Source organism: Haliotis rufescens, unplaced genomic scaffold (assembly GCF_023055435.1).
Source record: "Haliotis rufescens isolate VD_foot unplaced genomic scaffold, xgHalRufe1.0.p SCAF_16, whole genome shotgun sequence".
Taxonomy (NCBI): domain Eukaryota; kingdom Metazoa; phylum Mollusca; class Gastropoda; order Lepetellida; family Haliotidae; genus Haliotis; species Haliotis rufescens.
Genome location: NW_025963846.1, coordinates 12,923,260 through 12,951,156, shown reverse-complemented (window position 1 = coordinate 12,951,156; position 27,897 = coordinate 12,923,260). Strand labels below are relative to the sequence as shown.

Here is a 27,897-nt window from a genome sequence, read left to right as displayed (position 1 = left end):
ATCAAATATATTTCTTTTTATTCCAAATTCACTTCTACAGTTCCCATCATTTCATTAATGGCCAGGTGAGCTAATTAACATTGAACACAATAAGTCTGCACCAAAACTTGAGTCTACTGGTATAAAATTATCCTTCCACATATTTTACAGTATTAGATCACATATGGGTTGTCATAATCCAAACTTCCAAGACAAACCTAATTTATACTTTACTTTGGTTTTGTTGGGTTGATGGCTACAGAAAGTCCCACACTGAACAATTACCTAAAGGTGAAAGTTATTGTGGGTTTTTTTATATTGTGGCTCGACTGTTTCCAAAAGCTTATCCATTCATATATTCTATGTGTATTGCTTAACACCAGACTTTAATGTCAACGAGCATCACAGGTCTGTTCTATTGTCCTCCTTTGTTTCTTACATGAGTGATGAGAGCAACAAATTATTAAATTGTTCAGTCGGGTTTTTTCGGTGATGACACTTTTTGTTTGACTCTGCCCTTCCCTGCACCCTGAAGATGAGCTGGCTTCTGTAAAAATAAGAGATTCAGAGCTGCATTGATTAATACCAGTCCACACATACATCAACACACAAATATGGCTTTGCCTCCAGAGTGAAACATTTTATACACAACACTGTAACCTCTGCAGGCAAAACTAATACTTAAAGATACTTTGCTTGTTCGTTACTTAATGCCACATTCAGCAATGTTCCAGGTCTTTGTGGTTTAATGCTGCACTCAGCAATATTCCAGCTATATGACGGCAGTCTGTAAATAATCGAGTTTTGGCCAGACAATCAAGTGATTGATATCATGAGCATCAGTCTACTGAATTGGGATACAGTGACATGCATGAACCAAGTCAGAAAGCCTGACCATCCACCCGATCCTGTTAGTCACCTCTTACGGCAAGCATGGGATGCTGAAGACTTATTCTCAACATAAGAGAATGAATAAGATAAATCAGCGATTGATATGTGCAACGTCCCAGATTAACGAGGTACAATGACACAAAATCAACCAAGCCCGTCCACCTGATCCATTCAGTAACCTCTCTCTAATAAGCATAGCTTGCTGGGGACCAATTCTATTGGATAGAGCATTTCCCCTGGTGAAGCGAAAGGTCAGTTGGTACTTGTTGTACTTTAATGCGATTTTTGCGTGTCAGGATGGAGACAATGTGTTGTCATGCCAGGATATAACCAGCATCGCAAAGGAATTGATGTATTTTCAGCACCATTCCAAGTTAAAATAATTAACTTTGAGGTTTTGTCCTCTGTGTTTTGCAACTGAATAAATATATTTCTTTTTTCAAAAATGCCATGGGCTTGGACGGGTAGCGAGTAGGACCAGGGTACCCAAAGGACCCAAGGTTAGTCACGGGATATATTGTTTAATGACAAAAAATATCTAGAACTCTATGGTTAAACTACAAGTCACTAATGTTTGCATTTCTTTCTGACTAAGCACCAATCCTTCTGACCTTTATAGGTTTGCATGACCAGATTGTTTTATCATGTTTATACGTGTATCTAAATACATTTTACCAGGGCTGCGATCAAACTATTCCAAATCGGCCATTTTGTACCTAACTCTTGGGCATGTAGCAGGTACCCCAGTAGGGTCGGGTAATAGCGGAATGGAAACCCGGGTAGTAAATTTGGACTCATCCAAGCCCTATGCAATACTATTTTCGTTACCTTTTCATCTGGCCTGTGATCTTTTTTAATGTTTTTCTGTTTGCTTCTTTTCTTGTGATGCTTCCGTTTCCTCCCTGGAGTTTTACTATTGCCGTCCCCACCAATCTACAACGGCAGAGAAGACGGAGCAACTCAATGTTGTTTAAAGACAAGTGGTTTGTCTTGTTCTAAGATTGAACATGCTAAAGCCAACTTACTCCATATCATCATGTAAAGTACAGGTTCACAAGTACTTGCAAGACCACAAGCAGCCACATCACCGCTATTTCCCCAAAGCTCTCAAATCGTAATAGAGGTACCGTACCATGTACTTCCAGTCCAAAAACATTAGGCACCAGTAGTTTATTGTAAAATATAAAGTGCTTTTTGCATTTTGTCTCTTTGGGGAGGGTCATAAATATATAGTTATATGCCTGTAGAGGTAAGCACGCCTTAGAAATTGACAATGCAACAAGCATGTTTTACACCTACAAAATTAACGCTGACCAATTCCCGATCATTTAACTGATAAATGCATTGATACCTTTTGAAAAAGTGTAACCATGAATGTTTTACAAAGTTATCTACAATTTATGTATAACAACTTCTTTAATACTGTAAAGGCGACGTTACTTGAGGATCTATATCGAAACGTCACCTTAACAGTATCCATAAAGGGTGTCTACTTTGTCATCCGTCAACTTCTAAGTAATGCCTATCAAACCATTCATGTTTTTGTGAGATTTTTCTCTCATGACCTTGACCTTTCACCTTCCATGACATGAGCCAAACGTATTCCCAATTGATATTTGTATTATAAGTCTATGGACGAATAATACCTCTGTCAGTTATCATGACAATCTTGAGCGGTAGACATTACTCAGATCACCAACAATGGCAGTCAAATATTGACCTAAAATTCCAGTTGTATGGGACTGCTAGTTATTTGTTTTCAGTCACCACTGAAGAGATTCAAATGTTACACTCAACATACCACTTTGCTGCTGTCTCCCGCTATTGTCTTTTTATGCTTCGTGGAATCAGCCTCATCATCTTTGGAAACACCGCTGTGTAAGGACTTTGTTTTCTTCTTCGTTTTCTTTTTTGAAGATTGCACATTGTCTTTTTTCACAGGACTTCGGTCCACAAAAATCATGTCACTTTTTATGGCCCTTTGCGGACTCTGATTTCCTGATTCACTTTCGTCTGAATCACTGACAGAGTCATCTTGATTGGCAATAAGGTCACTTTTGTTGATATCTGTCACATTACCTTTATTCCGTTTCATTTTCATTTTATTTTTTTTATCCGAAAAACCAGTCTGCTTTTTTTTCTTTTTATTGTTGTAATCCTTCATATGATCAGTAAAACTTTTTGAAAACTCATCAATTTCCTTTCTCTTTAACTTTGTTTGTAACTTCTCAGCATTAGGTCCTTTGAAGCCATGTTTGTTTCCATCCTGAAGAGCTGAGGATGCTCCATCTCTGAAATATTACAACAGACATGATTCATTATTTGTTTCGATGGAGTCACCCTTAAGTTTGCACGATTACATCTCTATCCCATAATTATAAATACCCCTTCGCCATTCGCCACCATCTTTTCATTTCGAGTCCTGTTTGAATGACATGATGCTAAAAAATCATCCAGTTGAACAACACTGTTCTGTCATGAGTGAGTGAGTGAGTTGGGTTTAACGCCGCTTTTAACAGCATTCCAGTTATATAACTGTGCATGTCAGCTTGATGCTGGAGGAAAGCCTGAAGTGATACAGGACTCAGACATTTACCACTTCGGTGAAACCCACGAGCACGGGTATAGTGCTGGCAAACCTGGAAACATAATCGGGGCGAACCAGGATTCGAACCCACAATCATAGGTTTCTGGTATCCTCAGGGGACGCAACTCTGCACAGCGAATTGCGGCGCCTTAGACGACTGGGCCACCCGTGCCCCCTTCGGTCATGAAATAAACAAGCAGCAATATCCAGGATCACCAATAAAATGTGAATGCCTGGCAGCATGAGGAATTATCGTTCCGTCATTTTAATCTTGAGTATCAGGAGGGGCATCTGTTCCACCATCCTTCACCTCTCATGTAAGAATTCTCTGACCATGTGGTATTCTGACATCACCAGCTGTCAACTCGGTAATCACACATTTTAATTGGGGGGAATTCATTTTTTAATTTTTTTTAACCACCTGGATTGAATCGGGAGTCAAAATATTTATAACCAACTAAAGATAAATAACTTGCTTAAAAGTACATACATAACAGTCCTTTGATTCAATCAAATACATTGCTGACATGCTTGTTTAATGCTGCAATGTCTAATGTAACTTAATGCTGATTTTCTTATTTGGAGCTTATTCTTTGCGAACTTAGCGATACACATGATACAAGGAATGGAGATGGTCACTTCCGTCATGAAGTTTTGTTGGCAAAAGGGTCCTTAGTATTTATAACATGAGTGAGTGAGTTGGGTTTAACGCTGCTTTTAACAGTATTACAGTTATATCGCGGCGTGTCAGCTTAATGTGAGAGGAAAGCCCGAAGTGATGCAGGTCTCAGACCTTTACCACTTCGGTGAAACCCACGAGCACGGGTATGTTGCTGACAAACCTAGAAACATAATCGGGGTGAATCGGGATTCGAACCCACAATCATAGGTTTCTGGCGTGCCCAAGGGACGCAACTCTGCACAGCGAATATCGCGGCGCCTAAGACGACTGGGCCACCCGTGCCCCCATTTATAACATGAAGAATGGAGACAAAATATACAGGATAATCACAGATACAATTCAGTGGGCAACAGAGGGCTTTCCATTGCCTTTACGATGTTTACCATCGGAGTCTTCAGGATTTAATCATCAATATTACTTGATGCCTGAGTACAATACTGTTTACATGGAGGACAAGTTCGATCCAAATAACTATTGTCCGGTGCTCGGGTCATGTAAGTAATATCATAAATGGTGAAACAAATGAGCATGGGTATGGTGCTGACAAACCTAAAAACATAAAATGGGTAAATCGGGATCCAAACCAACAATCATAGATTTCACGCAACTCTGCACAGGGAAATATGGAGCCTTAGATGACTTTGCGACCCATGCTCCCTTATAACCATGGTAACATGTTAAACGCAAAAACCTTTACAAAACCCTGCTAAGAGCCACCTTTCGGCTAGCAGATTCAAAAGTACTTAGCACAGAGTGCTGTAATATTTTCTCCATGTTAGTGAACGAAATAGAGATCTCATAAATTGTTTTAAGTGCCTTACTTTTCTTCCAAAATCCTCAATCTTTTACGTAGCTTTTTCTTTACTGGTTTAGACAATGTTGGATCTTTCAGTCTTGTTTTCAGATCAGCAATTGTAAGGGGTTTAAGTCTGTTTCCATCCTTCCCTTCATCCACCCTTGGCCTTTTCTTCACACTTTCCGACCTACTCTCTTCCTCCTCTCCATCATCACGGACAGACTTGTCACAAACCCTTGCAGTCTCCTCTGGTAACACAAGTGAGGGAGTGAGCTAGGAGACACACATATAGTGGTTTCAATGTATTCACAGGTATTGTTTCTTTGTTTGTTGTTTAACAGCACATTCAGCAATTTTCCAGCCTTAGGATGGTGGTTAACAAATAATCAAGTCCGGACAAGACTATTTTATCTATTATTTATCTATATTTATTTAGAGAAGTCCCTGCTTACAATAGTACCTCCATTTGGAATCTGTCAAGAAAACGATATGGAAGATTGGTTGGTTGGTTGTTATTACTCAGTGATACACTCAGCAATATTCCAGCTATATGACGCCGGTCTGTAAATAATCGAGTTTGGACAAGACAATCCAATGATTGACATCATGAGCATCGATCCATGCAATTGGTATTGATGACATGCATCAACCAAGTCGCCTTTTACGACAAGCATAGTCGCCTTTCACGGCAAGCATGGGTTGCTGAAGACCTATTCTACCCTGGATTTAACCAATAGTTCTGTGTGTAGCAAAAGTCAATATCCAAATCATTAATCATGTTTAGGGAGCAGAACAGATCGGTTACAGTTACTACAGCTACCTCCTTCTTACCTTTTTCTCGATCATATCCCCTTTTCCTTGCTTTAGATAATTTCTTTTGCAGTTTTTCACCTATTTCAAAAGACGTTCTGACCTTTTCCCTTTTAGTCTGTTTTGTTTTCTTTTTCTTAACAGCGTTGTTTGGTATTGGTCTGGAAAATACAACGCAATAAATGTTTGTTTTTTTGTTGTTTACCACTCAGCAATATTCCAGCTATATGACGGCGGCCTGTAAATAATTGTGTCTAGACCAGACAATCCAGTGATTGACATCATGAGCATCAATCCAAGCAATTGGGATCGATGACATGTATCATGATGTATCAACCAAGTCTGCGACCCAGACCACCCGATCCCATTAGTTGCCTCTTACGACAAGCATAGTCGCCTTTTACGGCAAGCATGGGTTGCTACGCAATTAATGATAATCATGATTATGTCAACCATGTTAACAGTTGGTCCTTTATCATTTTAATGATATTATTTATTTAGTCATTGCTCAGCCCTCCTTGTGTACAACAAATACATGATATGGACCTCTTCCATTCTGTGGACGCCTCGGTGGCTCAGTGGGTCAGATGGCTAGTTTTGTGTGCTGGCGATCAGGTGCCTCACTCTGACGGAGTGGTTTCGAATCACCATTTGTATTTAAAGAAAGTTTTATCCCAAATATAACTTTTGTTACATAGTTACATAGCTACGTACGATTTCGCAGCTGATCAAGGCATAGTGAGAAAAGTGAGTTTACTAACACGTGTTCTTGTTTTGATTCGTTTGAACGGACATCTGGTTCATCTTTTATCGTTAGTTGGTCAGGTGACAGTCCTAGCCATTCTGCTGCTAGACTTTTGTACTTCGAGTTGAACATCAAAGTCCCACCTTCCATGGTGAAACCTGGAATCAGAGCGACAACGTCTGTACTCGCGCCACGATTCCTACAGCGGAAGTTAACCGCCCGCGTCCTACGCTACATAGACGGAAGTAGTGTAAGCAGAAGGATTCTTTTAATACACGACACATGTAGGCCGCCGTATCTTATAGTGTGGATATGATTGTCCTGTTTGAGAAGTACGGATAATACCAAATCCAGACCACACCAGAGGACAACAACTAACAGGTAGGATATCTTCTAAATTTTCACAGTTGACCTAGTCCCTAGCCTAATGCCCTAAGACTTTGTCCCCCCAAGTTTGCATGCGCCACTGAGCAGTAGCCTAGCCCTACACAATAGTCTTGACAGTTAATTTAAGGTACCGACGTTTACTACAATATCTGAAAAAACTATTGGACCAACTCCAGTCAAAGTTGGTATGAGATTATTAAACAGTCATACATAACTGGATATTACATTAAAGACAATCAGTGCATGAATAAAAAATCTGTCTATTTAGCTATCACTATATTTCATCAACAACCAGACCTGTTCGTCACGGGTGGAATGAGCATTCATTGAAACAGCCATCTGCATAATGCTACCCCTGTATCACAGGGCCATACGACACGGTTGAACCAATCAACTCAACTTGAAAGGTTGCATGGGAATCACGCACGCACGAATATAGTGTTTACTTTAAGGCTGAAAGTGAAAGATGTTCGCCCCTCTTTGACATCTTCCCAAACAAACCGTAGTTAAGATTTTGAACTCTCATAAAAACACATGCTCCCCTGCACATCCCTTAGGGGGCATCTCAAAACAGGATAGGAAATTAAAGTTAGATTCCTTTGATAAGAAAGTTGTCATGGACGTGATTCGGCGGTTAACACGAGAAAATGAATTTATTTCAACACGAAAACTAAAACAAATTCTCCTTCCAGAGCATGACTTAGATATTTCCAAATGGACCATTTGTAAACTAGCAATGTGTGAACGACCAGATATCATTCATTGCGTATCAATTATTTGTGCACTGTTAAAAAGAAACGAGAAGAAGGCTATGAGTCTATTTGGACGCAACCTGGGTTGACGCCTGCCACACAGCGGCTTACCAATGGTCTCACCCAGATACCAGAGAGCCACAGCACAAGATCCCCCCTGGTAAAGGGGAGCGCCTGATTGTCCTCCATGCAGGCTCCCACAGAGGTGTACTCCCTGGGTGTGATCTAGTGTTCAGATCTACAGATGGCAGAGACTACCATACAGAGATGAATAGTCAGGTTTTCACTGCGTATGTTGAGGAGCAGCTCCTCTTAGCACTGCCTGATAAATCCTTGGTGGTTATGGACAATGCTCCCGATCACAGTTGTCGAGATCCTATTAACCGTTGTCCAACCTCAAATTCCACCAAAGGTGAGATATGTCAGTGGTTGGACAACAACCGCATTGCTCGGCCCATGAAAGCCAAAAAAATGACTACGACCAACTGGTTCTTCAGAACAAACCCCCGCCCTCTTATTTGATTGACATCATGTTGAGAGAACACGGTCACGAAGTGCTTAGACTTCCTCCTTACCATTGTGACTTGAATCCCATCAAACTAATCTGGGGTGATTTGAAAAATATGGTCGCATGGCAAAATAAAATCTTCAAGCTTGCCGACGTCAAGCAGATTGTCTTGAAAGGGATGGGAGAAATTACAGATGAACGTTGGGCAAACTGTGTCCAACATGTTATCAAAGTTGAGGAAGAGTATTGGAAACAAGACTGTATCCGACCAGATACTGTCCAGCCTGTTGTTGTTCACTTAGGTGACAGCACAGACTCCGAATCTGACGACGAGGGCATTTCGTGGGACCAAGAATAGTGCAATATATATACCCCTGTTTCACTACGACATGCAATAGCCCGAATTACCACGGATATGAATTCTCACATATTCGTACATATACTTAATCATTTCTTAAGAATCTTAAATATATCTTATTTGATTCCCAAACATTCTTGTATTTCGTGGCATTCGTGAGAAAAAATTTGTTTATCAAAGAAATTCTAGGAATCGTCTACGAATTTCAGGTTTGTGCTTTGTAGTACATGTCGTAATCGGATCTTGTCCACTTTGTGCAATTCTCGGCTCAGAATTTGATTCTCTTTCACCGAAACCATAAAGCAATGATTTGTCTAAATGAATAATTATGTATGATATATTACACCTAATAACATGATGCATGAAATATAATAATGTGGCAAGGAATGATACATTCAAGTCAATAACACTGACCTGAAAAAGAATGCAAAAATAATTGGATAAATATTATTAAATAACTGCTTGAGACGCCCAACGCTAACACTGTATTCATGCGTGCGTGATTCCCGTGCAACCTTTCGAGTTGAGTTGATTGGTTCAACTGTGTCATATGGCCCTGTGACGCAGGGGTAGCATTATGCAGATGGCTGTTACAATGAATGCTCATTCCACCCGTGACGAACAGGTCTGGTTGTTGATGAAATATAGTGATAGCTAAATACACGATATTTTATTCATGCACCGATTGTCTTTAAATGTAATATCCAGTTATGTATGACTGTTTAATAATCTCATACCAACTTTGACTGGAGTAGGTCCGATAGTTTTTCAGATATTGCAGTAAACGTCGGTACCTTAAATTAACTTCCAGACTATACATGCCTAGGTCATACAGGTATGTTTGCAATATTGAGTATGAGGTACTCAATAAACATCAATTGGTCTCTAAGAAAATAGGGTTTGCAGATCAGAGTCGGTCTGATTACCTTTGTCTCAACGTCAAATATGTCATTCAAGAGCACTCTGATATGCAGGCCAAAATAGGCCTGTTTACATCAAGAATTCTACAAATTTGATATGAATGTCATTGACAGTTTGTGAAAAGATTAATGGGCTAAAGAATAAACTTTGACATGTTTTAAAATGAAGATAACTCTTTGAACTGCCACGTTTTGTTTTCAAAAAGAAGTGCAATAAATAAGATTGAGTGAGTGAGTTAACGCCGCTTTTAACAGTATTCCAGTTATATCGCGGCGTGTCAGCTTAATGTGGGAGGAAAGCCCGAAGTGATGCAGGTCTCAGACGTTTACCACTTCGGTGAAACCCACGAGCACGGGTATGGTGCTGACAAACCTAGAAACATAATCAGGGTGAACCGGGATTCGAATCCACAATCATAGGTTTCTGGCGTGCCCAAGGGACGCAACTCTGCACAGCGAATCGCGGCACCTTAGACGACTGGGCCACCCGTGCCCCCGCAATAAATAAGAAAGTGAGTGAGCATGGAGCGAAGCTGGAATAAAGTCAAATTTTTAAACCATGCAACTGATACACAACAAGTAACCCCATGCATCCGGCATACCACTTTACTTGCCTTGGCATCCAATTTAAGAACTCTGGAGTCATATCAGTGTACACAGCTGGGACACGTGACATAGACTGGGATTTTCACATAGAATGTATGACCATTCATGCATAAGCATGAAAAGCTTGAGGCTAATTTAATTTATCGATTTGTCCCTCTTTGCGAAAAAAGACGAAATGAACATTTCATCATACTGGCAACTGCATACCAGATAGACATTTCATGGCATCCAGAATATTCAGGAAGAGAATTGCTACTTGTTGTCATTTTTTCAGTTACTTGGTTAAACCTGAGATTTGAGCTTTTACATTCAAAGTAAAACCTCCTGAACGAAAATAAAACCTCATAATAAGTTTTACTTTTGAAAGTAAAACCTCTTAATAGGTTTTACTTTGAAAGTAAAACCTCTTAATAGGTTTTAATGCCTATAGAAAGAACTCTCTTACTTAATAGAGATCCCAATGAATAGGTTTATAAGCAGGATAAAAACACATTAAGCGATTATGATGTTTGTCTCATCAAGTGACCTGACAAAGGAACTTTCAGGAACGCTGCAGCCACCAGTGTAACTGTCAACTTTGTCAGGTCATGTTAATTGGCAAGAGTGGCAGTCGGGTAACCTAGTGGTAGGGCTGCAACGATACAGGAAGGTCACGATACGATACGCATCTCGATATTCTGGTCTCGATACGCAATGATAAATAAAACAAGACTTAAAGCATGTCAAGATTGAACCTTTCATGATTTTGGAACAGTCAAAATTATTTTATATTTTATATTTTATAATAACTACTGAAGTTGGAACTTAAAAACAATTTAAAGTTCAAACACCAGAAAATAATTAATGTACTCCACCGGTGATACAACTTCAAAGAATTTTGATGCCATGCTCGAAGAAATTGTATCTGAAATTATTGTTTTATCAGGAATAATATATTCCAATATCGTGTTACCTTAGTTGCAGCTTTTACTATATATATATTTCAAATTATAAGAACCACAAGTGTAGCATTTTGGTACTGGTGATTGCTGTTGCAGGATATTTTTACGTATGGAACAATTTGATCAGTCACCCTAGGGATTTCCCGTGCTACATGTATTTCGATTGCGAAAACGTTATGTTGTCATATTCGCCAAATTGCCACACATATGACTTTTAACGAGTCAAAGTATTGCATTTTTAATATATGTATCCATTCTCTAGCAACTAAAGTTCATTTCAATGCGTCAAAAGCGGTAATCTGACCGTGGTTGCAGTATCTCTTCACACACGATTTCACATAACTTAATGAAAACAATATTAAATGAAATTTTGAATAAAATTAATAAAATATATTACAAACACAAGTCCAGAAATATAATGAACACATTTTAGTAACAAGATAGTATAATAATGGTATTGAATTGCGTACTTCAATTCGGATTTGCTGACAGGTATTTCCAGTGTTATGTGCTTGTGGGGATCAGCTGATAATGTTTTTTGCGATGGGGAAAAACATCTGTCGGTGTAAAACCTGAGCTTATTAAAAATGTAAGTATGTTTTTGGGAGCCATGCGTTACCGCGCGCTTTAACCAAGTTAGCGGTTTATTGAACAAATGTTGAAAGGCACAATAGCGAGGAAACGCTTTACTTGAGATTTGCGTTCCGTATATCGTGGCGTATCGATAAATGGGCCCACGTTTATCGTATGTCGTATCGTGGGTCAAGTATCACGATGCATCGGAATATCGGTGTATCGTTTCACCCTTACCTAGTGGTTAAAGTGTTCGCTCGTCACGCCCAAGACCTCGGTTCGATTCCCGACATGGGTACAATGTGAGAAGCCCATTTCTGGTGTCCCCCACCGTGATATTGCTGGAATATTGCTAAAAGCGGCGTAAAAACAAACATAATTGGCAAGAAAAGACAAATGTTCTATGTAGTATATTTTATCTTAATGACTTTCGCCATCTTACTCTGAAAACCTTGCACATAGTGTCAGTGAGGCTGACTGAAAGTAGTTGTGGCAAAAATCTACATTGAAATCTATAAAAAGCAGTGTGAGATCAAAATGTTATTCCGTTGTTTTTGGTATGCGCTTTTTTAATTCATGTTTTTTGTCTTGCAGAATTGACACTTCTTGAAGTTGCCTCTGCTGGAAAGAAGATACAACAAACTATGAAAAGCTACACTGATTTTAAGATAGCTCTGGTTGTGAGTATATGTTGGTCTTATACATCATTGCTAGACCCATGAAGATTCCGGGGTAGAATAGGTCTTCAGCAACCCATACTTACCGTAAAAGGTGACTATGCTTGTCGTAAAAGGCGACTAACGGGACCGGGTGGTCAGGTTCGCTGACTTGGTTGATGCATGTCATTGATCCCAATTGCGTGGATCGATGCTCATGATATTAATCACTGGATTGTCTGGTCCAGACTCGATTATTTACAGTCTGCCGTCATATAGCTGGAATATTGCAGAGTGCGGCGTTAAACAACAAACCAACCAACCAACCATCATTGCTACTGGTTACCATGGTTACAGGGAGTTGCAGGGCAGGGTAGGTCCCAGTGCTCAGTATGAGTGCCGACCAACACGGTTCATTGAGGTATGAATCGAAAAATTGATATGGAAACTAATGAGAATGAAGTGGTTACAATGTGTCCTCCCCCTGAGTATTTCCAGCCTAGAATAGGGAGCACAGGTGGCCCAGTCGTCAAAGGCGCCACAAATCGCTGTGAGTTGCATCCAGTGGGCACGCCAGAAACCCATGATTGTGAGTTCAATTCCAGGTTTGCTCCCATTATGTTTCTAGGTTTGTCAGCACAATACCCGAGACCTGCATTACTTCTGACTTTTCTCCCACATTAAGCTGACACACTATGATATAACTCAAACTAAGTCAAACACTGTTCAGAGTGGTGTTAAACCTAACTCACTCACTCCAGGATACAGTGGGCCTCTGCTTTTCACAAGATGTGACAACCATAAGTGTATTGTGGGTTGTCGTACTCCGACATGGGGCATTGCTCATGATATCAGTCACTGGTTAGATGTTTGATACAGGACACCATCATTTAACTGGAATATTGCTCGTGTTGGCAATACACCCATATATTTAGTTTTGGTCTTAAACAGTTTAAACATCAAACAAAACATTTTGTTTGTGCTTACTACCTTTACTAAATCCAGGCAAGTGAAAGCCTTTGCACATCAATGACAAACCTGAACAATACCATAAGTCAACTACATGTGCTGGCTGACCTAGTGTAAGTTCAAGTCCTGTGTTCCAGGGATCACCTCCATGGTCTAGTGGATAGAGTGTCTGCTCGGAGGGCACAAGATTGGTGGTTCAGACCCTGCCTGCATCATAACAAAATATGTTAAAATATGGTGCTTGTTGTTTCCTTGCCTGGCGCTCTGGATTAAGGGGATGAAACTAAGGGGGATAACCAATATGTACCAAAACTGCGACATGGTATCTCAGTGGGCTAGCACTATAAGACCGTTATTTGTCTGGACTAGTTCAAGTATCATTACACACACGTGCAGGCACGTCTCTGTGAAAGTGCAATAATCTTGAACACGATGTTAAACCCCATGTCACGTTGCTCACCACAAGTCCTGTGTTCCAGGCAGGTGCTTGTGCAGGAACGTCAGTGGATGTGATCCTGTTTCCGCTGGACACCATCAAGACTCGGCTTCAGAGTCAGCATGGCTTTTGGAAGGCTGGCGGCTTCAAGGGAATATATTCTGGCCTCATGTCGGCCGCTCTGGGCTCGGCACCAACAGGTTTGAGACCTCTTTTTTTCGAAAGAATGCTTCATATTGAAATACTAATCCTGTCATGTAATGTTCCTATTGTTATGGAATTTGTTTTAGATATGCATCAGATCTTTCAAAGATTTGTTTTCTGGTTCTGATTTGAGAAGAAGCATTGCTTCATTAGTCAAGATCTTTTTACTTCTTTATATATATGGAACAAAGAAAGTTAGTAATCCTGCAAATTTTGCAAATCTTTTTTTGTAGTGGGGAAATATCAAAGAAAATGTTCATGACCCCTAACTTATTTTGATTAGTATACATGGAGTAATTTCATTACCTGACTAAAAATTTCATATAGCAGGTGTATGTAGTCAAGTGTGATTGAGGAAAGGTGTGTTTATAAACCCCTAAACTATTCGAACGCCTCCATGGTCTAGTGGTAGAGCGTCCGTCCAGAGAGCGGAAGGCCTGTGGTTCGATCCCCGACCGTGTCATACCAAAAGACGTTAAAAGATGGTACTTGTTGTTACCTTGCCTTGCGCTCAGCATTAAGGGGCTAAAACAAGACTGGTCGGCTCGGCGTCAGTATGCTGTGTCTGAGTGGGGTATTCATCTTAAACTGTGGCATGGTATCTCAGTGTGATAGCACTATAAATCGGCATCAGTCCGGACAAGTACAAGCAGCCACACACACACATACACGTGCATATATGTCGCTATATAAGTGCAGTAATCTTGGACACGACGTTATACCCCCTTTCACATCACCTCACCATAAAGGATTGACAATGTGTATTTGGTTCCTATGAACAATTCTGATGCTTATTGAACACAGTGGTTAACATTTGTCTACAGTGTTATGATGTGTTCTTTACCGTAATCGACGTAATAAGCACCCAGGGCACTCTCAAAATTAGAAATAAGGGCCTCTTATTAGAATGGTATTTTGGTGGGAAAAAAACAAAGTTGAAAGATAAATTTCGTGGTTTATGCTGACAGCCTGAAATGTTATATACGACAGATGTATTTTTCCAGAATTTAATTGCCCATAATTAAGGGTGCATATAACACACGCGTGCATATTATACACAAATAAATAAGTCTTGTGTACATTGATCAATCGGAAGGGGTGCTAATTGGGATTATTCACAAGCCAATATTTTAATAAATATCGCCGTGGGCGCTTATTAGAGAGGGGCGCTTATTACGTCGAATACGTTGTTTTCATTCAGTAATTTTATTATGGTTATCATAACAAATGCAATTTTGAATTCTCTCAATATACATTCAAATATATGTTTTGTCCTGTTGTTTTTGTTGGAGCTGCAGTGTTTTTGATCCTCCCACTTCAATGCATTATGGGTAAAATTGTATTGGTTTCAGCGGCTTTGTTCTTCTGCACGTACGAGGCAACCAAGCACGCCTTCAGCCAGATGCTCCCTAGCTCCCTGGCGCCTGTAGGACACATGGCAGCTGCATCTCTTGGAGAAGTGGTGAGTTCATAGGAGTGTCACGATTCTCCAATGTATCAATGCATCACCAATTAACACATGACGATACGATACATGACAAGGATAGACATGGTAACTGATCTGATATCCATTAGTCCAAGAATAGTGAAATGCCAGAGGGACTAGTTGTTTTCTCCCCAAATCTTTGTATTTTACATAAAACACAAGTCCGAAATGAGCTGCAGACTAGTTTGATTTGACCAATGGTGTCTTCCCCTGCATGATCATCTTCCCGAGGCAAGAGAGTTAATTGACTTTAAAAGTCCAGTTTCCACCCTTGCTGAACTAGGCTGGAATTCCTGGGCTCGATCATAGTGCCACCAGTGGCTATTACGAGTTATGTCCCTTCTCAGCCTCTCCCATGGACCAATCAGATTCTACTTCTCGTATCACTTGCAATTGCTTAAAACAAAACGGTGGCGCCCAGTCAATCGATAATCAAGATCTATATTGTGATAAAAGGGGTCTAACATCGTGAAATACATCAAACATACATCACGTGAGCACCTTGATAAAACACATGAAAACATTTAGAAAAAATCTGTTGACAACGAGTTGACAATGCACATGATTTGCAATCGAACAAAATCTGCACGACAGTTTACGAATCGGATTTGTATTTCGTTGCGCATTTTGTTTGGACTATGCATAAACTCATTATTCCAGCCAAAATGTAACTCCATGATACCAGCCTAGTTCGGCAAGGGTGGAAACTGGACTTTTATACTCAGTTAACTCTCTTGCCTCGGGAAGATGCTGCATGATGTGCCTGCCCTTGTATGATTCATGTTGTAATTCTGTATTGATTTTCAAAATTAATTCTTTTTGAGTTTATAATAAGTAGGCCTGATATATAAAATATGCCTGATTAACAATCATGCAAGCGTTGTTGGCCACGTGATATGGAACATGGAGAGTTTCATGGCAAATAAAGTATTGTATCATGACTCACGTATCATGCATTGATATACCTGACACACGATCACCGTTGTGTTTTCTCCTGCAGAAGTTCTTTCCAATGAGGGGCGGTGGGATAGCCTTGTGGTTAAAGTATTCACCCATCATGCAGAAGGCCTGGGTTTGATTCCCCACTTGGGTGCAAAGTGAGAAGCCCATTTCTGGTGTCCCCCACCGTGATATTGCTGGAATATTAGCATAAAACAATACTCACTCACGCTTTCTTACCAATGAAAGTGGTGAGGAAGATACAAAATGTTTTGTCAGCCCATCTGTCTATCATTGGCCCTTGGGGATTATGGTGCAGAATAACTTCACAGTATGCATGGCTGGTCAATCAAAAGTGCTCACTAAGAAATTTCTAATTCTAATTGTTTGTCATCAAACCACAACAGCTTGGATTGATCCTCAAGGTACCAAGAGCAGAATAGGTCCCCAGTGTCCAATGCTTGTCACATGAGCTTACTAATGTGGGACCTGTGAAGATCCGGGATAGAATAGATCTTCAGCAACCCATGCTTGCTGTAAGAGGTGACTAACAGGATCGGGTGGTTAGGTTGCTGACTTGGTTGATGCATGTCATCATATCCCGATTACGTGGATCAATGCTCATGATGTTAATCACTGGACTGTCTGGTCCAGATTTGATTATTTACAGACTGCATCTTATAGTTGGAATATTGATGAGTACGGCTTTAAGCAACAAACACACAAACAAAGTAATGTGGATTGGGTGGGTACACATGGTACAGTGTGTACCATGGCTGGTTATCTGTCGTTGTACCCCAGTATCGTGGATCATTGCTCATGCTTTCAACTTCTGCGTTGCCTGTTCAGATTATGTACAACTCGTGCTGGTATAACTGGAATACTGCTCAGTGCATTCACTCAGTTATTGCATGGGGTCATGATAGGGTTCATCTGTGGACACTTTTTCCCTCATATCGGGTATGTAAATTATTAACAATGGCATGAAAATTCCTCTCAAATAAACGTGACATCTGAACTTTTGTGAAAACATTCTTACTTCTTTTGAGCTGTTGTCGAGGGATCAAAAGCTCTGCAGTTCACTCATGCTGTCAACCACTGGTTCACAATCCAGATGCTCTACAGGCCAGTGTGATACAGCTGGAATATTGCTGGCTGTGGCAGAAAATAATGTGCATCTTTGCTAAAGCATGTGATGTCTTTTGGATGTACCATTCTTTGATTTCGTTATATGTGATTTTTCATCTCTATGTGAAAATTTAGTCAGTATGGTAGTATGTGAAATATATGAATGGGATAATAGATTCATCATTCCCTGATTCATTAAAGACAACTGCCATCAAATTGTCACGGATTGATTTTGTTTTCAGACTGCCTGTTTGATAAGAGTCCCAGTAGAGGTGGTGAAGCAGAGAACTCAGGCCAACCACACTCACTCCTCCCTCCAGACCCTCAGGGTCACGCTGGCTTCAGAGGTAACCATGACAACCATACTCGCTTTTCCCTCCTCACCCTCACACTGGCTCCAGAGGTAACCATGACAACCACACTCACTCTTCCTTCCGTACCCTCAGGGTCACGTTGGCTTCAGAGGTTACCATAACAACCACACTTGCTCCTCCCTCCGCACCCTCAGAGTCACACTGGCTTCAGAGGTTACCATGACAACCACACTCGCTTTTCCCTCCACACCCTCACACTGGCTTCAGAGGTAACCATGACAACCATCCTCACTCTTCTTTCCTACTCTCAGGGTCACACTGGCTTCAGAGGTTACCATGACAACCACACTCCCTCCTCCCTCCACACCCTCAGGGTCACACTTGTTTCAGAGGTAACCATGACAACCACACTCACTCCTCCCTCCACACTGGCTTCAGAGGTTACCATGCCAACCACGCTCACTGCCCCTCCACACATTCATGATCACACTGGCTCCAACTGTAACTAATGACATAACTGACAACACAATTAATCATAATAGGTGTCATATTGTTACAAGCTGATTCCAAATGAAAAACGCTAAGGTTAACGCAGAAATCGGTTCATACAGAACTAAATTGTGTAACCAGTAAATAACCACACAAGATCAATGACCAATCAACAAATTGTATTGAAACACACAGGATTAGGTTTACAATCATAAAAGAGAATACAATGGGTCAAATATGTGGCAGCACCAATATATAATACCCCTTACTACCCAAGTCAGTGCATTCACAAATGTCCAGAATTTGTCACAGTCGGATGTGTTGATAGAGGCATGTGCTCCTTCCTGATTCCAGGAAACAATGTAAGAGCAGGCAGAAAACTAGCCGCTTTCAGATAGGTAGACGGGCGCTCACGATATTATGCGAGTGCGCGCTGTTGAACACGGCTAACCGCGCGAGCGCACGTGTGTACTCGCGATCGAGCCCGAGAGGTAGTTCACCTCGTAATCCAAGATGCGGTCGCACATTGAACAAATGTTTGCCTTTGACGAGAATCAAACTTGTGATGAAATTAAATGTGTGAACCTATGACACTTGTGGACAGGGCTGTTTTGATCCCCGGCGACGCCATTTTGGATGCTGTGCCGCGAGAGCGAGTACGCACCTCCCATTCAGAAAGGCGAGATATTGCCTCACTGTACTCTTGCGCAGTCGCTCGCCCTCCTGAACACGCCTCTGGTCACACTGGGCAAGTAGATGAGTCACAAGTCAGATTGTAGAAGGCCACAGCTGCTGAAAACAAGCTCCTCACACTGGAGCTCTCTATACTGGGAGGGTAATGAAAGCATCAAGCACTTGGATGGAGCTTAGTCTAAGGGAGGTCACACCAAATGCCATGGGAGTATCACCATAAGCCACCAGAACACTTGAGACCCATGAAGATCCGGGGTAGAATAGGTCTTCGGCAACCCTTCATGAGCTCTGGCAACCATATTTCCTTCAAGTTGAATAGCCAGGGTCAGGCTGCACAGCCTGTATCCTTCTCAATCAAGTTCATAGGGATTGTGAACCGAGGTAGGGTACTGATGTCCATGTAATCAGGGATAGGTGACCTTCCTGTAACAACCAAGTCCCATTATGAAAGGACCCGTGAAGATCTGGGGTAGAATAGGTCTTCAGCAACTATGCTTGTTGTAAAAGGCAACTAACGGGATCAGGTGATCAGGCTCGCTGACTTGGTTGATGCATGTCATCGATCCCAATTACGTGGATTGATGCTCATGATATCAATCACTGGATTGTCTGGTCCAGACGAGATTATTTACAGACCGCCGTCATATAGCTTGAATATATTGCTGAGTGCGGCGTTAAACAACAAACCAACCAACCAACCAGAACACTTGTCATTTTATGAGTGTTTCAATCTTCAATTCAATCAGAAATAAACTTACTACTTCCACTACATAAAGAACTTTTAAATAAGTCTTCATATATTTTCTGATGGTCCAAGTACCCTAAACTTGACATAAAAGCCCAACTTATTCACTCGGCTGGTTTAGGATGTGGCTAGGTTTTTAAGAGCACAATGTGTGACCTGGTTGCTAGTGTGTCATCGTACCACGGCGGGGTGGATTGTTGTTCATGCGCTGGTTTGCCTGGCTCAGACTCAGTTGACAGACTACCTCAATTAACGCTGGCCAACAGTAAAATGTACTCACTCATACATTCATGTATATAGTGTAATAGCATTGAAAGGTGTGATAACTGCCAGACGATACCACACTTTTTTTACCACTGATTACTTTTGCAGGGTTTTCGAGGACTTTACCGAGGCTATTTCAGCACTGTTGCAAGAGAAGTGCCTTTCTCCTTCCTACAGTTTCCAATGTGGGAATATTTCAAGGTAAATATGATGAAATATACATGCGTTACTGTGTCGACAGTATAGAAACAGTACAGAAACTTTTTAAAGTCAGTTAACTCTCTTGCTTCGGGAAGATGTGCCAATACTTGAGTTCAGGAAAAACTTATAACAATGATGAGGATAGCTAGGTTGTCACTCTCTATGTAAGGAATATATATATCTAGCAGAGCTCCAGATAAGCTGCGTATCTGCGTAAAATACGCATCAGAAATGCAGAAATACATAGTAAAATAAAATCCAAGCATATCAAGTATGCAACGAACATTACAGATACGCTACTAAAATTTAACTTGTGCGTATCATCAAATATTGTGAAGTAACCCTGCGTATTCGATTAGCAAATCAGCAACTTATTTTGAAATTTTAAACGGGCATTCCGTCAACCTTGCCAAACTCCACGATGACAGTTACATCATGATCATTTGCCATCACACTTACTTGTGGAAGTATCGTGATATTTTTTAGTCCTATAATGCTCTCGAACCCACACGACACCAGTTTGCAGGGACTAGATGAATAGTGTTTTTAAATATTTAACTTAAATACCCACATGTGTAAAAACTAGTGGTTAACAGAAATTTGAATACCCAGATAGAATTACTGATACCCAATGATTTTAAAGTAAATGGGTAAAATACCCACAACACCAAAGCTTATCTGGAGCTCTGTCTAGGATATATATCCACAATATTTCTCCCAGGTGTTGTTAGATATTAGATTATTGTTATTGACACTGTGTAATTAGGGTAATTATTTACTATTCGAACCCCCTGGGGATTCCAGGTTAGAATAGGCCACCATCAACCAATGTTGACCGTGAAAAGCAGAAAAATAGATCAGGCTCAGTGGTTGATGGCATATCCTGATTGTGTAGGTCGTTGCTCACAATCACTGGATTGTCTGGTCCATACTTTATTATTAACAGGCTGGGATATTGTGAGTGTGGCATTTTAACAAGAAACAAACTACTGTATGATGGATATTTATTTAACTGCATTCACATTGGCCTTGAAAAAGCCTTTCATTTTGCTGCCCAATTCAACTATACTGTGAACAATTGTATCTTTCATGGTTTGAAATCTTTTTTTGAAATCTGTTAAAAGCTGTAAAGAAAACATTTTGTAATAATAGTCCGTAACCATAGAATAATCTTCCTTCCATTGATTGTCTGCTTCCATTGAGAGTAGAATATGTCCGAATCTGTAAGAAATTGAACGGAAAGACCTGCCAGCGTACAACACTTTGATACTGAAATGGTTTGATAAAGTTAGACTGATCAAGTCAACACGATTTGGCTTATCACATGGGGAAGAAATTAACTTGCATAAACCATGAATGTTGGGAAGGTAGCCTTGAAAACGCATTTGATTTTTTGAGAGACATTTTTGTATGAACCTTGTAAACTAAAATTTTCATTGAAACTTGCTACTTTATCAGGTCCTTGTCACTCTCTAAGCATGTGAAGTAGTGCGTGTAGCTGGATTGCTAGACAGGGTTGGGTAGGTAGATCTGAATGATGACAGCCCACCTCATATACTGTGTCGATAACTTGTGTATTTCACATGAGAGATGTAAGTTGTTGTTGTTGCTTTGTTCCTCTTCACGTCTCTCAAATGATGCCGCCTTTTTGTGGTAACGTAAGTAGAAATGTCATTTCATCACTGTCTATTTGGTAACAATGGTAGCAAGTGACCAACATATGTTGGACAAACTACTTACGCGTCAAAATCAAGTTTCAAAACTAAAAAGTGTTGGACAAAATACGGGTGAATACAGAAAACAATTCTATTTTACACTAACTGTTTGCAAACTGTTTTTTCAATGTTCGCACAAACGGATATTTGTAAACGTGAATCAGCAAACTTAGGTTTGTGGTGTGAAGCCACAAGCAGACAGCTGTTTCATATCCTGTGATCAACTCGATATGACATCAAGGGTGAAACACGAACGCAAGTGTTAAGTGGTAGGTCTGATTTACTTCCTACAACAAGTCTGATATAGGATGTGTATGAAAGAGGCCTGTAGAATGAGAATCATGAAGTGTTAAGTTATAATTGTCATCCAGTGTATGTCAGAAACAGCGGACTGTGTGTTCAACATGTTCAAAACAATGAATCATCTCAGGCCATGATATTTTCTGGTGAAGTCTTGTAAATATGGGCTGCTAGTTTGGAAAAGGTGCTGTCTTCTTCAAAAGCCCCTGCAGAAATTTCCAAAGTTTATTCAAGTTTTTCATATGTTAGTGGTGTTTGGTTAATCAGGTTTCACTATTACTGTAAGATCTTCAGCAATTAACATCATTCACTCTCTCACTTGTTCATATATCACTTGGCAATGTAGAGGCAATGTAGTAGGAAGTTTCCCAGATCCCAAGTAAGGTCCCAGCTTAGAATACCCTTGTTTCCCCAGCACTTACAGGGCCTAGCACTCATATTCCTCAGCACTGATATGGCCCAGCACTCATATTCACCAGCACTTATAAGGCCTAGCACTCATATTCCCCAGCACTGATATGGCCCAGCACTCATATTCCCCAACAGTAATATTTCCCAGGACTCATATTCCCCAACACTAATATTTACCAGGACTCATATTCCCCAGCACTGATATGGCCTAGTACTCATATTCCCCAACACTAATATGGCCCAACACTCATATTCCCCAGCATCAATATGGCCCAACACTCATATTCCCCAAAACTAATATGGCCCAACACTCATTGCCTAGCACTCATATTCCCCTGCTCTAATATGGCCCAACACTCATATTTCCCAACACTAATATGGCCCAGTGCTCATATTCCCAAGAGCTAATATGGTCCAGCACTAATATGGTTCTCAATATTGATGAGATGTTTACATGCGCTTCAGACCCAGTGGTTTTCACACACCGGCCGACCAATAGAGGCGTGGCAGTCCAGTATATGTGGAGCTGCTGCAGGTATGACTGACTCATGGTTTAAAACAAAGCTTAAATTCCTTATTTCCTACCTTAAATACATATAATAAACTCTATGTTTATAAGATTGTGCAATCTCATTAGAGTGAGATCTTTTACTCTGATATGATACCTAGATGCGTGAAGATCTGAGGACACCTCCATAGATGCTCGTGTCAGGTGAACCTTTTAATCCGCCAGTCTGCGTCCAGACTTAGAGGCTTTTGGGGTGTATATTCCGTGGTGCTCAGAAATGACAGGAGTATAATAATATCCACAGCCTTGATTTACATTCATAACATGTTTTCTTAGATACAGAAATGGGATTTGCAGTTCTGAATGCTTCGCTCACTCATACCGAGAATTTAGAAGGCTCAACACTGATTGGCTGTTTAGAAAGTTCACCTGACATGACCTATGGAGGGTCTGTTTACTGTTTCTATTCAACTGCAGGGTGGTTGTCTAAAAGTCGGGCGAGGGACGTTCTTTTGGCCTTATTACTCCATTGTCAATAACTATACCTACATGATATTAATGCAACGTACACACATGACATTAAAAAGCAAGGTAGTTACAGGAAGCCATTTTTCTCTCTCATCCCACCAGTGTCGGATGTATGTCAAGTATTCTGTCCGACTTGATCCTTGCGGTCAAAATCAATAAAGACAAAAGCAATGTAAAATAAATCACAACGTAAAATAAATCACAACTGACTGAATTCTCTCTGATTGCAGGAGGTTTAGCTGCTGGAGTGACGACACCACTGGATGTGGCGAAAACACGTATAATGCTAGCCAAGGTTTGTCCTCACTGGGGGTTGTATTTGTTTGTTTGTTTGTTTGTTTGCACTTGGGATATAATGACATTCATCAACCAAGTCAACAAGCTTAACAACCCAATCCCGTTAATTGCCTCTTGCGACAAGCATGGTCGCCTCTTACGACAAGCATGGGTTGCTGAGGACCTATTCTACCCTGGATCTTCACGGGTCACTGGGGTTGTAATCGTGTAACCTTTATTGTGATGTTAAGGGACTGGTTATTTATTATAGGGTGAGGAGGGCCGGTGAAATTTGGAGGGTGTCATGAAAAAATGAAGTTGCAAAATATTATTCTGACATAATACCACTCCCACTGCCCCCCTGTAATAAATTACCAGTCTCTAAGGTACATGTGTTGCACAGTGTGATATATGAAAACTTGTTGCTAAAGAGACGCCTTTGAAGGAAATGACTAGACACTCATCGAAGACATAGTTTGCCATGCTCTTGTGAGTTTTGTGTTGCCATATATATTTTCGTCTCGCTTAAGACATTTTATTTTTTTGTCGATCTGTCTCTGGTGTGGTGACAATGTATGGGTGAAGTTGGGTGCTTTTCAGTTAGTCTGCAATCATAGCAATCTCAAAACAATCTTATTAAACAAACAAAATTTCATCTGTTGAAAATTTGATTTGGTCCATGAACATCTTCACAATTCCCTGTAATGCCATCCCACAGACACACCAAGACTATAGTGCAGATACAGGAGGATTTCTAGGATCAAGAATGTGTGTTTTGGGTTATACATATAAATGCAAATACCTGGTTAACTTGCATCAGCAGTTATGTTTTATATCTTTGTTGATAAGCTATATAACATCCAAATGTACCTGTATGTTAAATATGCTCAACTGGGAAGCTGGCATGGGGAAGTACCCCACGCACGCACGCACGCACGCATGCACACACGCACACATGCACCCATGCACGCACATGTGACTATGCACACAAACACATGTACATGCTGGGTTCACACTGGTGGCAGCAATGATACCAGGAGGGTTACAAAGATGTCTCTCACTTGAATAAACTTGTAATTTGTTAAACTAAGGAAAGTAACTCTCTTCCTGTCATCAGCTAGATGCTCATTGATATCACCAATGCACGTTGATCTGCTTGCTTTGCAGGCTGACAGTGCTGTCGCCAGAGGAGGTATTGGCCATGCCCTCAAAGTTATACATGCAGAGCGAGGTGTTAAAGGGTAACTCTGCTTTCCTCCCAAATCATGATAATTTTTTTAATTTGAAGTTTACATTATATACAGCTTTTCCATTGGACAAGAGGTCGGTCACATGACTGCGAAATTGACGTTCATAAGTGTATGAACGACACAGTTTGATGTTAATACGTTTTTCACGAGATCGTGTTCTTGAAATGACATAAACACTGACGGACTACTTCCACATTCCTGGGGAAACACCTGGGTATTCCCTAGCACGAAAACATTCTTTCTGATCATTTAGAACCTTTATTCTTGGTCTCAGCGTTTCAGTATACATTGAGAAATGTCAGAGAGCGTGACTGCATGATTGTTCACGAATATCCTCGCAAGCTCCGACGTTCATACTGTTTGGCCCTCACTCTATGAAGGTTCATACTCCAATGAACTCACACAAGTTGAAGGTCAATTCTTAATTATAACTGCAATACTGTTCAAGTATCCTAAACGCACTCACTCTAAACTTTCCTGTGGCAGGGGTAGTTTAATGGTTATAAACTTGGCGTGTACATTTTGGTGTCCTCGAAGTGAAATGGGAAAATTATTGCTGAAAGCAGAGGAAGAACATACTCACTGACTCTCGTTTGTTGTCTGTTTCAGGTTGTTTGCAGGAATGGCTCCCCGGATCGCCTGGATTTCAATCGGGGGAGCAATATTCCTAGGGGTTTATGAAAAAGTTCGAATTTTAATGAAATACTACTTAAATGAAAGTTAAAAATATATATTTATGCATCAGGAGTGGAGTTTCAATCAACATATTAAGCTTGGTGTCTCAGGTTTGCAAAAAAACAGCCCCTTCACCTGTCAACTGCCTTGTTGGGATTCCAGAATACCTCCCCAGTACCCTTGTTTGTTTTAAGAGCTGCTGATTGTTATCAATCTGTGACCTGGCTGATTGCTGCTCATGCTGTTGATCACCAGTGTACCTGGTCACAGCTTGTTTATGTACAGGTTGCTGTGATATGGCTTGAATATTGCTGACAACCACTTACACCAGCATGCACTCGCTGCTCACTCTCCAGCAGTGAGACACAAGCAACAAGATGTCATTTGTACAGAAGGTGAAGGAACGTTATTTACAGACAGAGGTGTTGATCACCGGTTATGCCTGGTCACAGCTTGTTTATGTACAGGTTGCTGTGATATGGCTTGAATATTGCTGACAACCACTTACACCAGCATGCACTCGCTACTCACTCTCCAGCAGTGAGACAAGTAACAAGATGTCTTTTGTACAGAAGGTGAAGGAACGTTATTTACAGACAGAGGTGTTGAACTTTTTCAACTACAGGCTGCATATATTGACCATAAGCAGAAATATTTTTATATTGATTTACATCATGCTGAGCATGGTATCAAGTATCTTTAAGTGGCGTTTCAGAAGCTGTTGTATCAGTGAAGACAGGGCTTACTTTAATGTTATGTACATGTACTCCTGAAACATCACCTTGAAAAAATAAACACTCTAGGGACTGGTCATTTAAATAGGGGGGAGGGGGGTGCTAGTGAGATTCAGTGGGGGTCACGAAAAACTGTTACATGTATTGGGGCATGGGTGGCCCAGTCGTCTAAGGCACCGCGATTCGCTGTGCAGAGTTGCGTCCCTTAGGCATGCCAAAAACCTATGATTGTGGGTTCGAATCCTGGTTCGCCCCGATTATGTTTCTAGGTTTGTCAGCACCATACCCGTACTCCTGGGTTTCACCAAAGTGGTAAACGTCTGAGACCTGCATCACTTCGGGCTTTCCTCCCACATTAAGCTGACACACCGTGATATAACTGGAATACTGTTAAAAGCGTTGTTAAACCCAACTCACTCACTCACTGTTACATGTATTTGGTGGGGGGGGCATGTAAAAATGTTTCATAAAATGATGGGTGTCGGCAAAATATGGCCAATCTCACACCACACACCACACACCCCACACCCCAACCCCTGACCAGTCCCTGAAAATGAAGTTAACTCTGTCTTCAATGGCAACAAGTGTCCTTCTTGGTGTTGTTTCAGAGAAGATGACAGAGCTTGATGTACAGAATGTAATCCTTTTTGATCTTGCATGGTTTAGGAAGCCATGCCTGAGCATCTTATAACTAACAGGTGATATCAACAGAGCTTCTGATAACTTTTTGAGCCATTGACTTTTTACTCGAGGGTTTCTATTTTAATTGGGTTCTTACATTTTTCATTGGGTAACCAATATTTTTTCACTCATCTTTTCATCACTATATTGGGTTTTCCCCAAAATTAGTGAACATTTTAAGATTTAAAAAAATTAAATAATATTTTAGATCTTTATAACTGTTCTAAATGTATAAGCTTGAATCGGAAAGTAAATGAGCTCATAATTGTGTTTCAGAAATTAGCTCCTTTTTACGCATGCTGGAAAAGCTCTAATGCATATTGGGGCGGTCGGGTAGCCCAGTTGTTAAAACGTTCGCTGGTCACGCTAAAAACCGGGGTTCGAGTCCCGACAGGGGTACAATGTGTGAAGCCCATTTCTGGTGTCCCCCGCCGTGATGTTGCTGGAATATTGCTAAAAGCAGCGTAAAACCATACTCACTTACTCTAATGCGTATTTACGCATGCTGTTTTTATACATTTGAGTTTTTCATTTAATGCATGGGTTTCTGTACGCAGGTTAATTGAAAGTAATTGGGTTTTGAATATTTATGGGGGGGTATTTTACACAAATACGCTGCTTATCTGTAGCTCTGTATCTGTATATATATATATGTACAAGATTTATAAGTGTTACATCCAGTATCCTGATGGTGTTTGTAGGCAGGGAATTGACTCATGGTACAATACCTTTTTGTGTTTTATTAGTTGTCGGTTAGCAA

General features: G+C 40.6%; 2 protein-coding genes across 3 annotated transcripts; one reads left to right on the top strand and one right to left on the bottom strand.

Annotated features, from left to right (window-relative positions):
- Nucleotide 1: 1 nt before the first annotated feature.
- LOC124135726 (uncharacterized protein PF3D7_1225600-like) lies at nt 2-6,716 on the bottom strand. Of its 2 annotated transcripts, none has more exons than XM_046501232.2 (6): nt 6,507-6,716; nt 5,767-5,906; nt 4,961-5,183; nt 2,672-3,161; nt 1,699-1,803; nt 2-526 (listed from the first exon to the last, which is right to left on the bottom strand). In XM_046501232.2, exons 1-6 carry the CDS (start codon nt 6,638-6,640, stop codon nt 452-454), a joined length of 1,167 nt encoding a protein of 388 aa, XP_046357188.2. In that variant the 5' UTR covers nt 6,641-6,716; the 3' UTR covers nt 2-451. The 2 variants fall into 2 exon arrangements, with proteins under 2 accessions (XP_046357188.2, XP_046357196.2); XM_046501240.2 differs by having other exon boundaries at nt 4,961-5,208; nt 6,507-6,645.
- Nucleotides 6,708-25,829, top strand: LOC124135735 (S-adenosylmethionine mitochondrial carrier protein-like). The gene is made up of 10 exons (XM_046501254.2): nt 6,708-6,871; nt 12,130-12,215; nt 13,640-13,796; nt 15,153-15,262; nt 17,596-17,700; nt 19,967-20,059; nt 22,951-23,020; nt 23,752-23,816; nt 24,965-25,038; nt 25,657-25,829. The coding sequence occupies exons 2-10, from the start codon at nt 12,180-12,182 to the stop codon at nt 25,769-25,771; spliced, it is 825 nt and encodes a 274-aa protein (XP_046357210.2). The 5' UTR covers nt 6,708-6,871; nt 12,130-12,179; the 3' UTR covers nt 25,772-25,829.
- Nucleotides 25,830-27,897: the final 2,068 nt, after the last annotated feature.

Excerpts from the sequence above, each read along its gene's own strand:
- LOC124135735 (XM_046501254.2), top strand. The coding sequence starts at position 12,180 with ATGAAAAGCTACACTGATTTTAAGATAGCTCTGGTT. Across the intron at positions 13,797-15,152 it reads TCTGGGCTCGGCACCAACAG|CGGCTTTGTTCTTCTGCACG; the intron begins GTTTGAGACCTC and ends TATTGGTTTCAG. Across the intron at positions 15,263-17,595 it reads CTGCATCTCTTGGAGAAGTG|ACTGCCTGTTTGATAAGAGT; the intron begins GTGAGTTCATAG and ends TTTTGTTTTCAG.
- LOC124135726 (XM_046501232.2), bottom strand. The coding sequence starts at position 6,640 with ATGGAAGGTGGGACTTTGATGTTCAACTCGAAGTACAAAAGTCTAGCA. Across the intron at positions 5,184-5,766 it reads GGGATATGATCGAGAAAAAG|AGGAGACTGCAAGGGTTTGT; the intron begins GTAAGAAGGAGG and ends TTGTGTTACCAG. Across the intron at positions 1,804-2,671 it reads CGGGAGACAGCAGCAAAGTG|ATTGGTGGGGACGGCAATAG; the intron begins GTATGTTGAGTG and ends CTGCCGTTGTAG.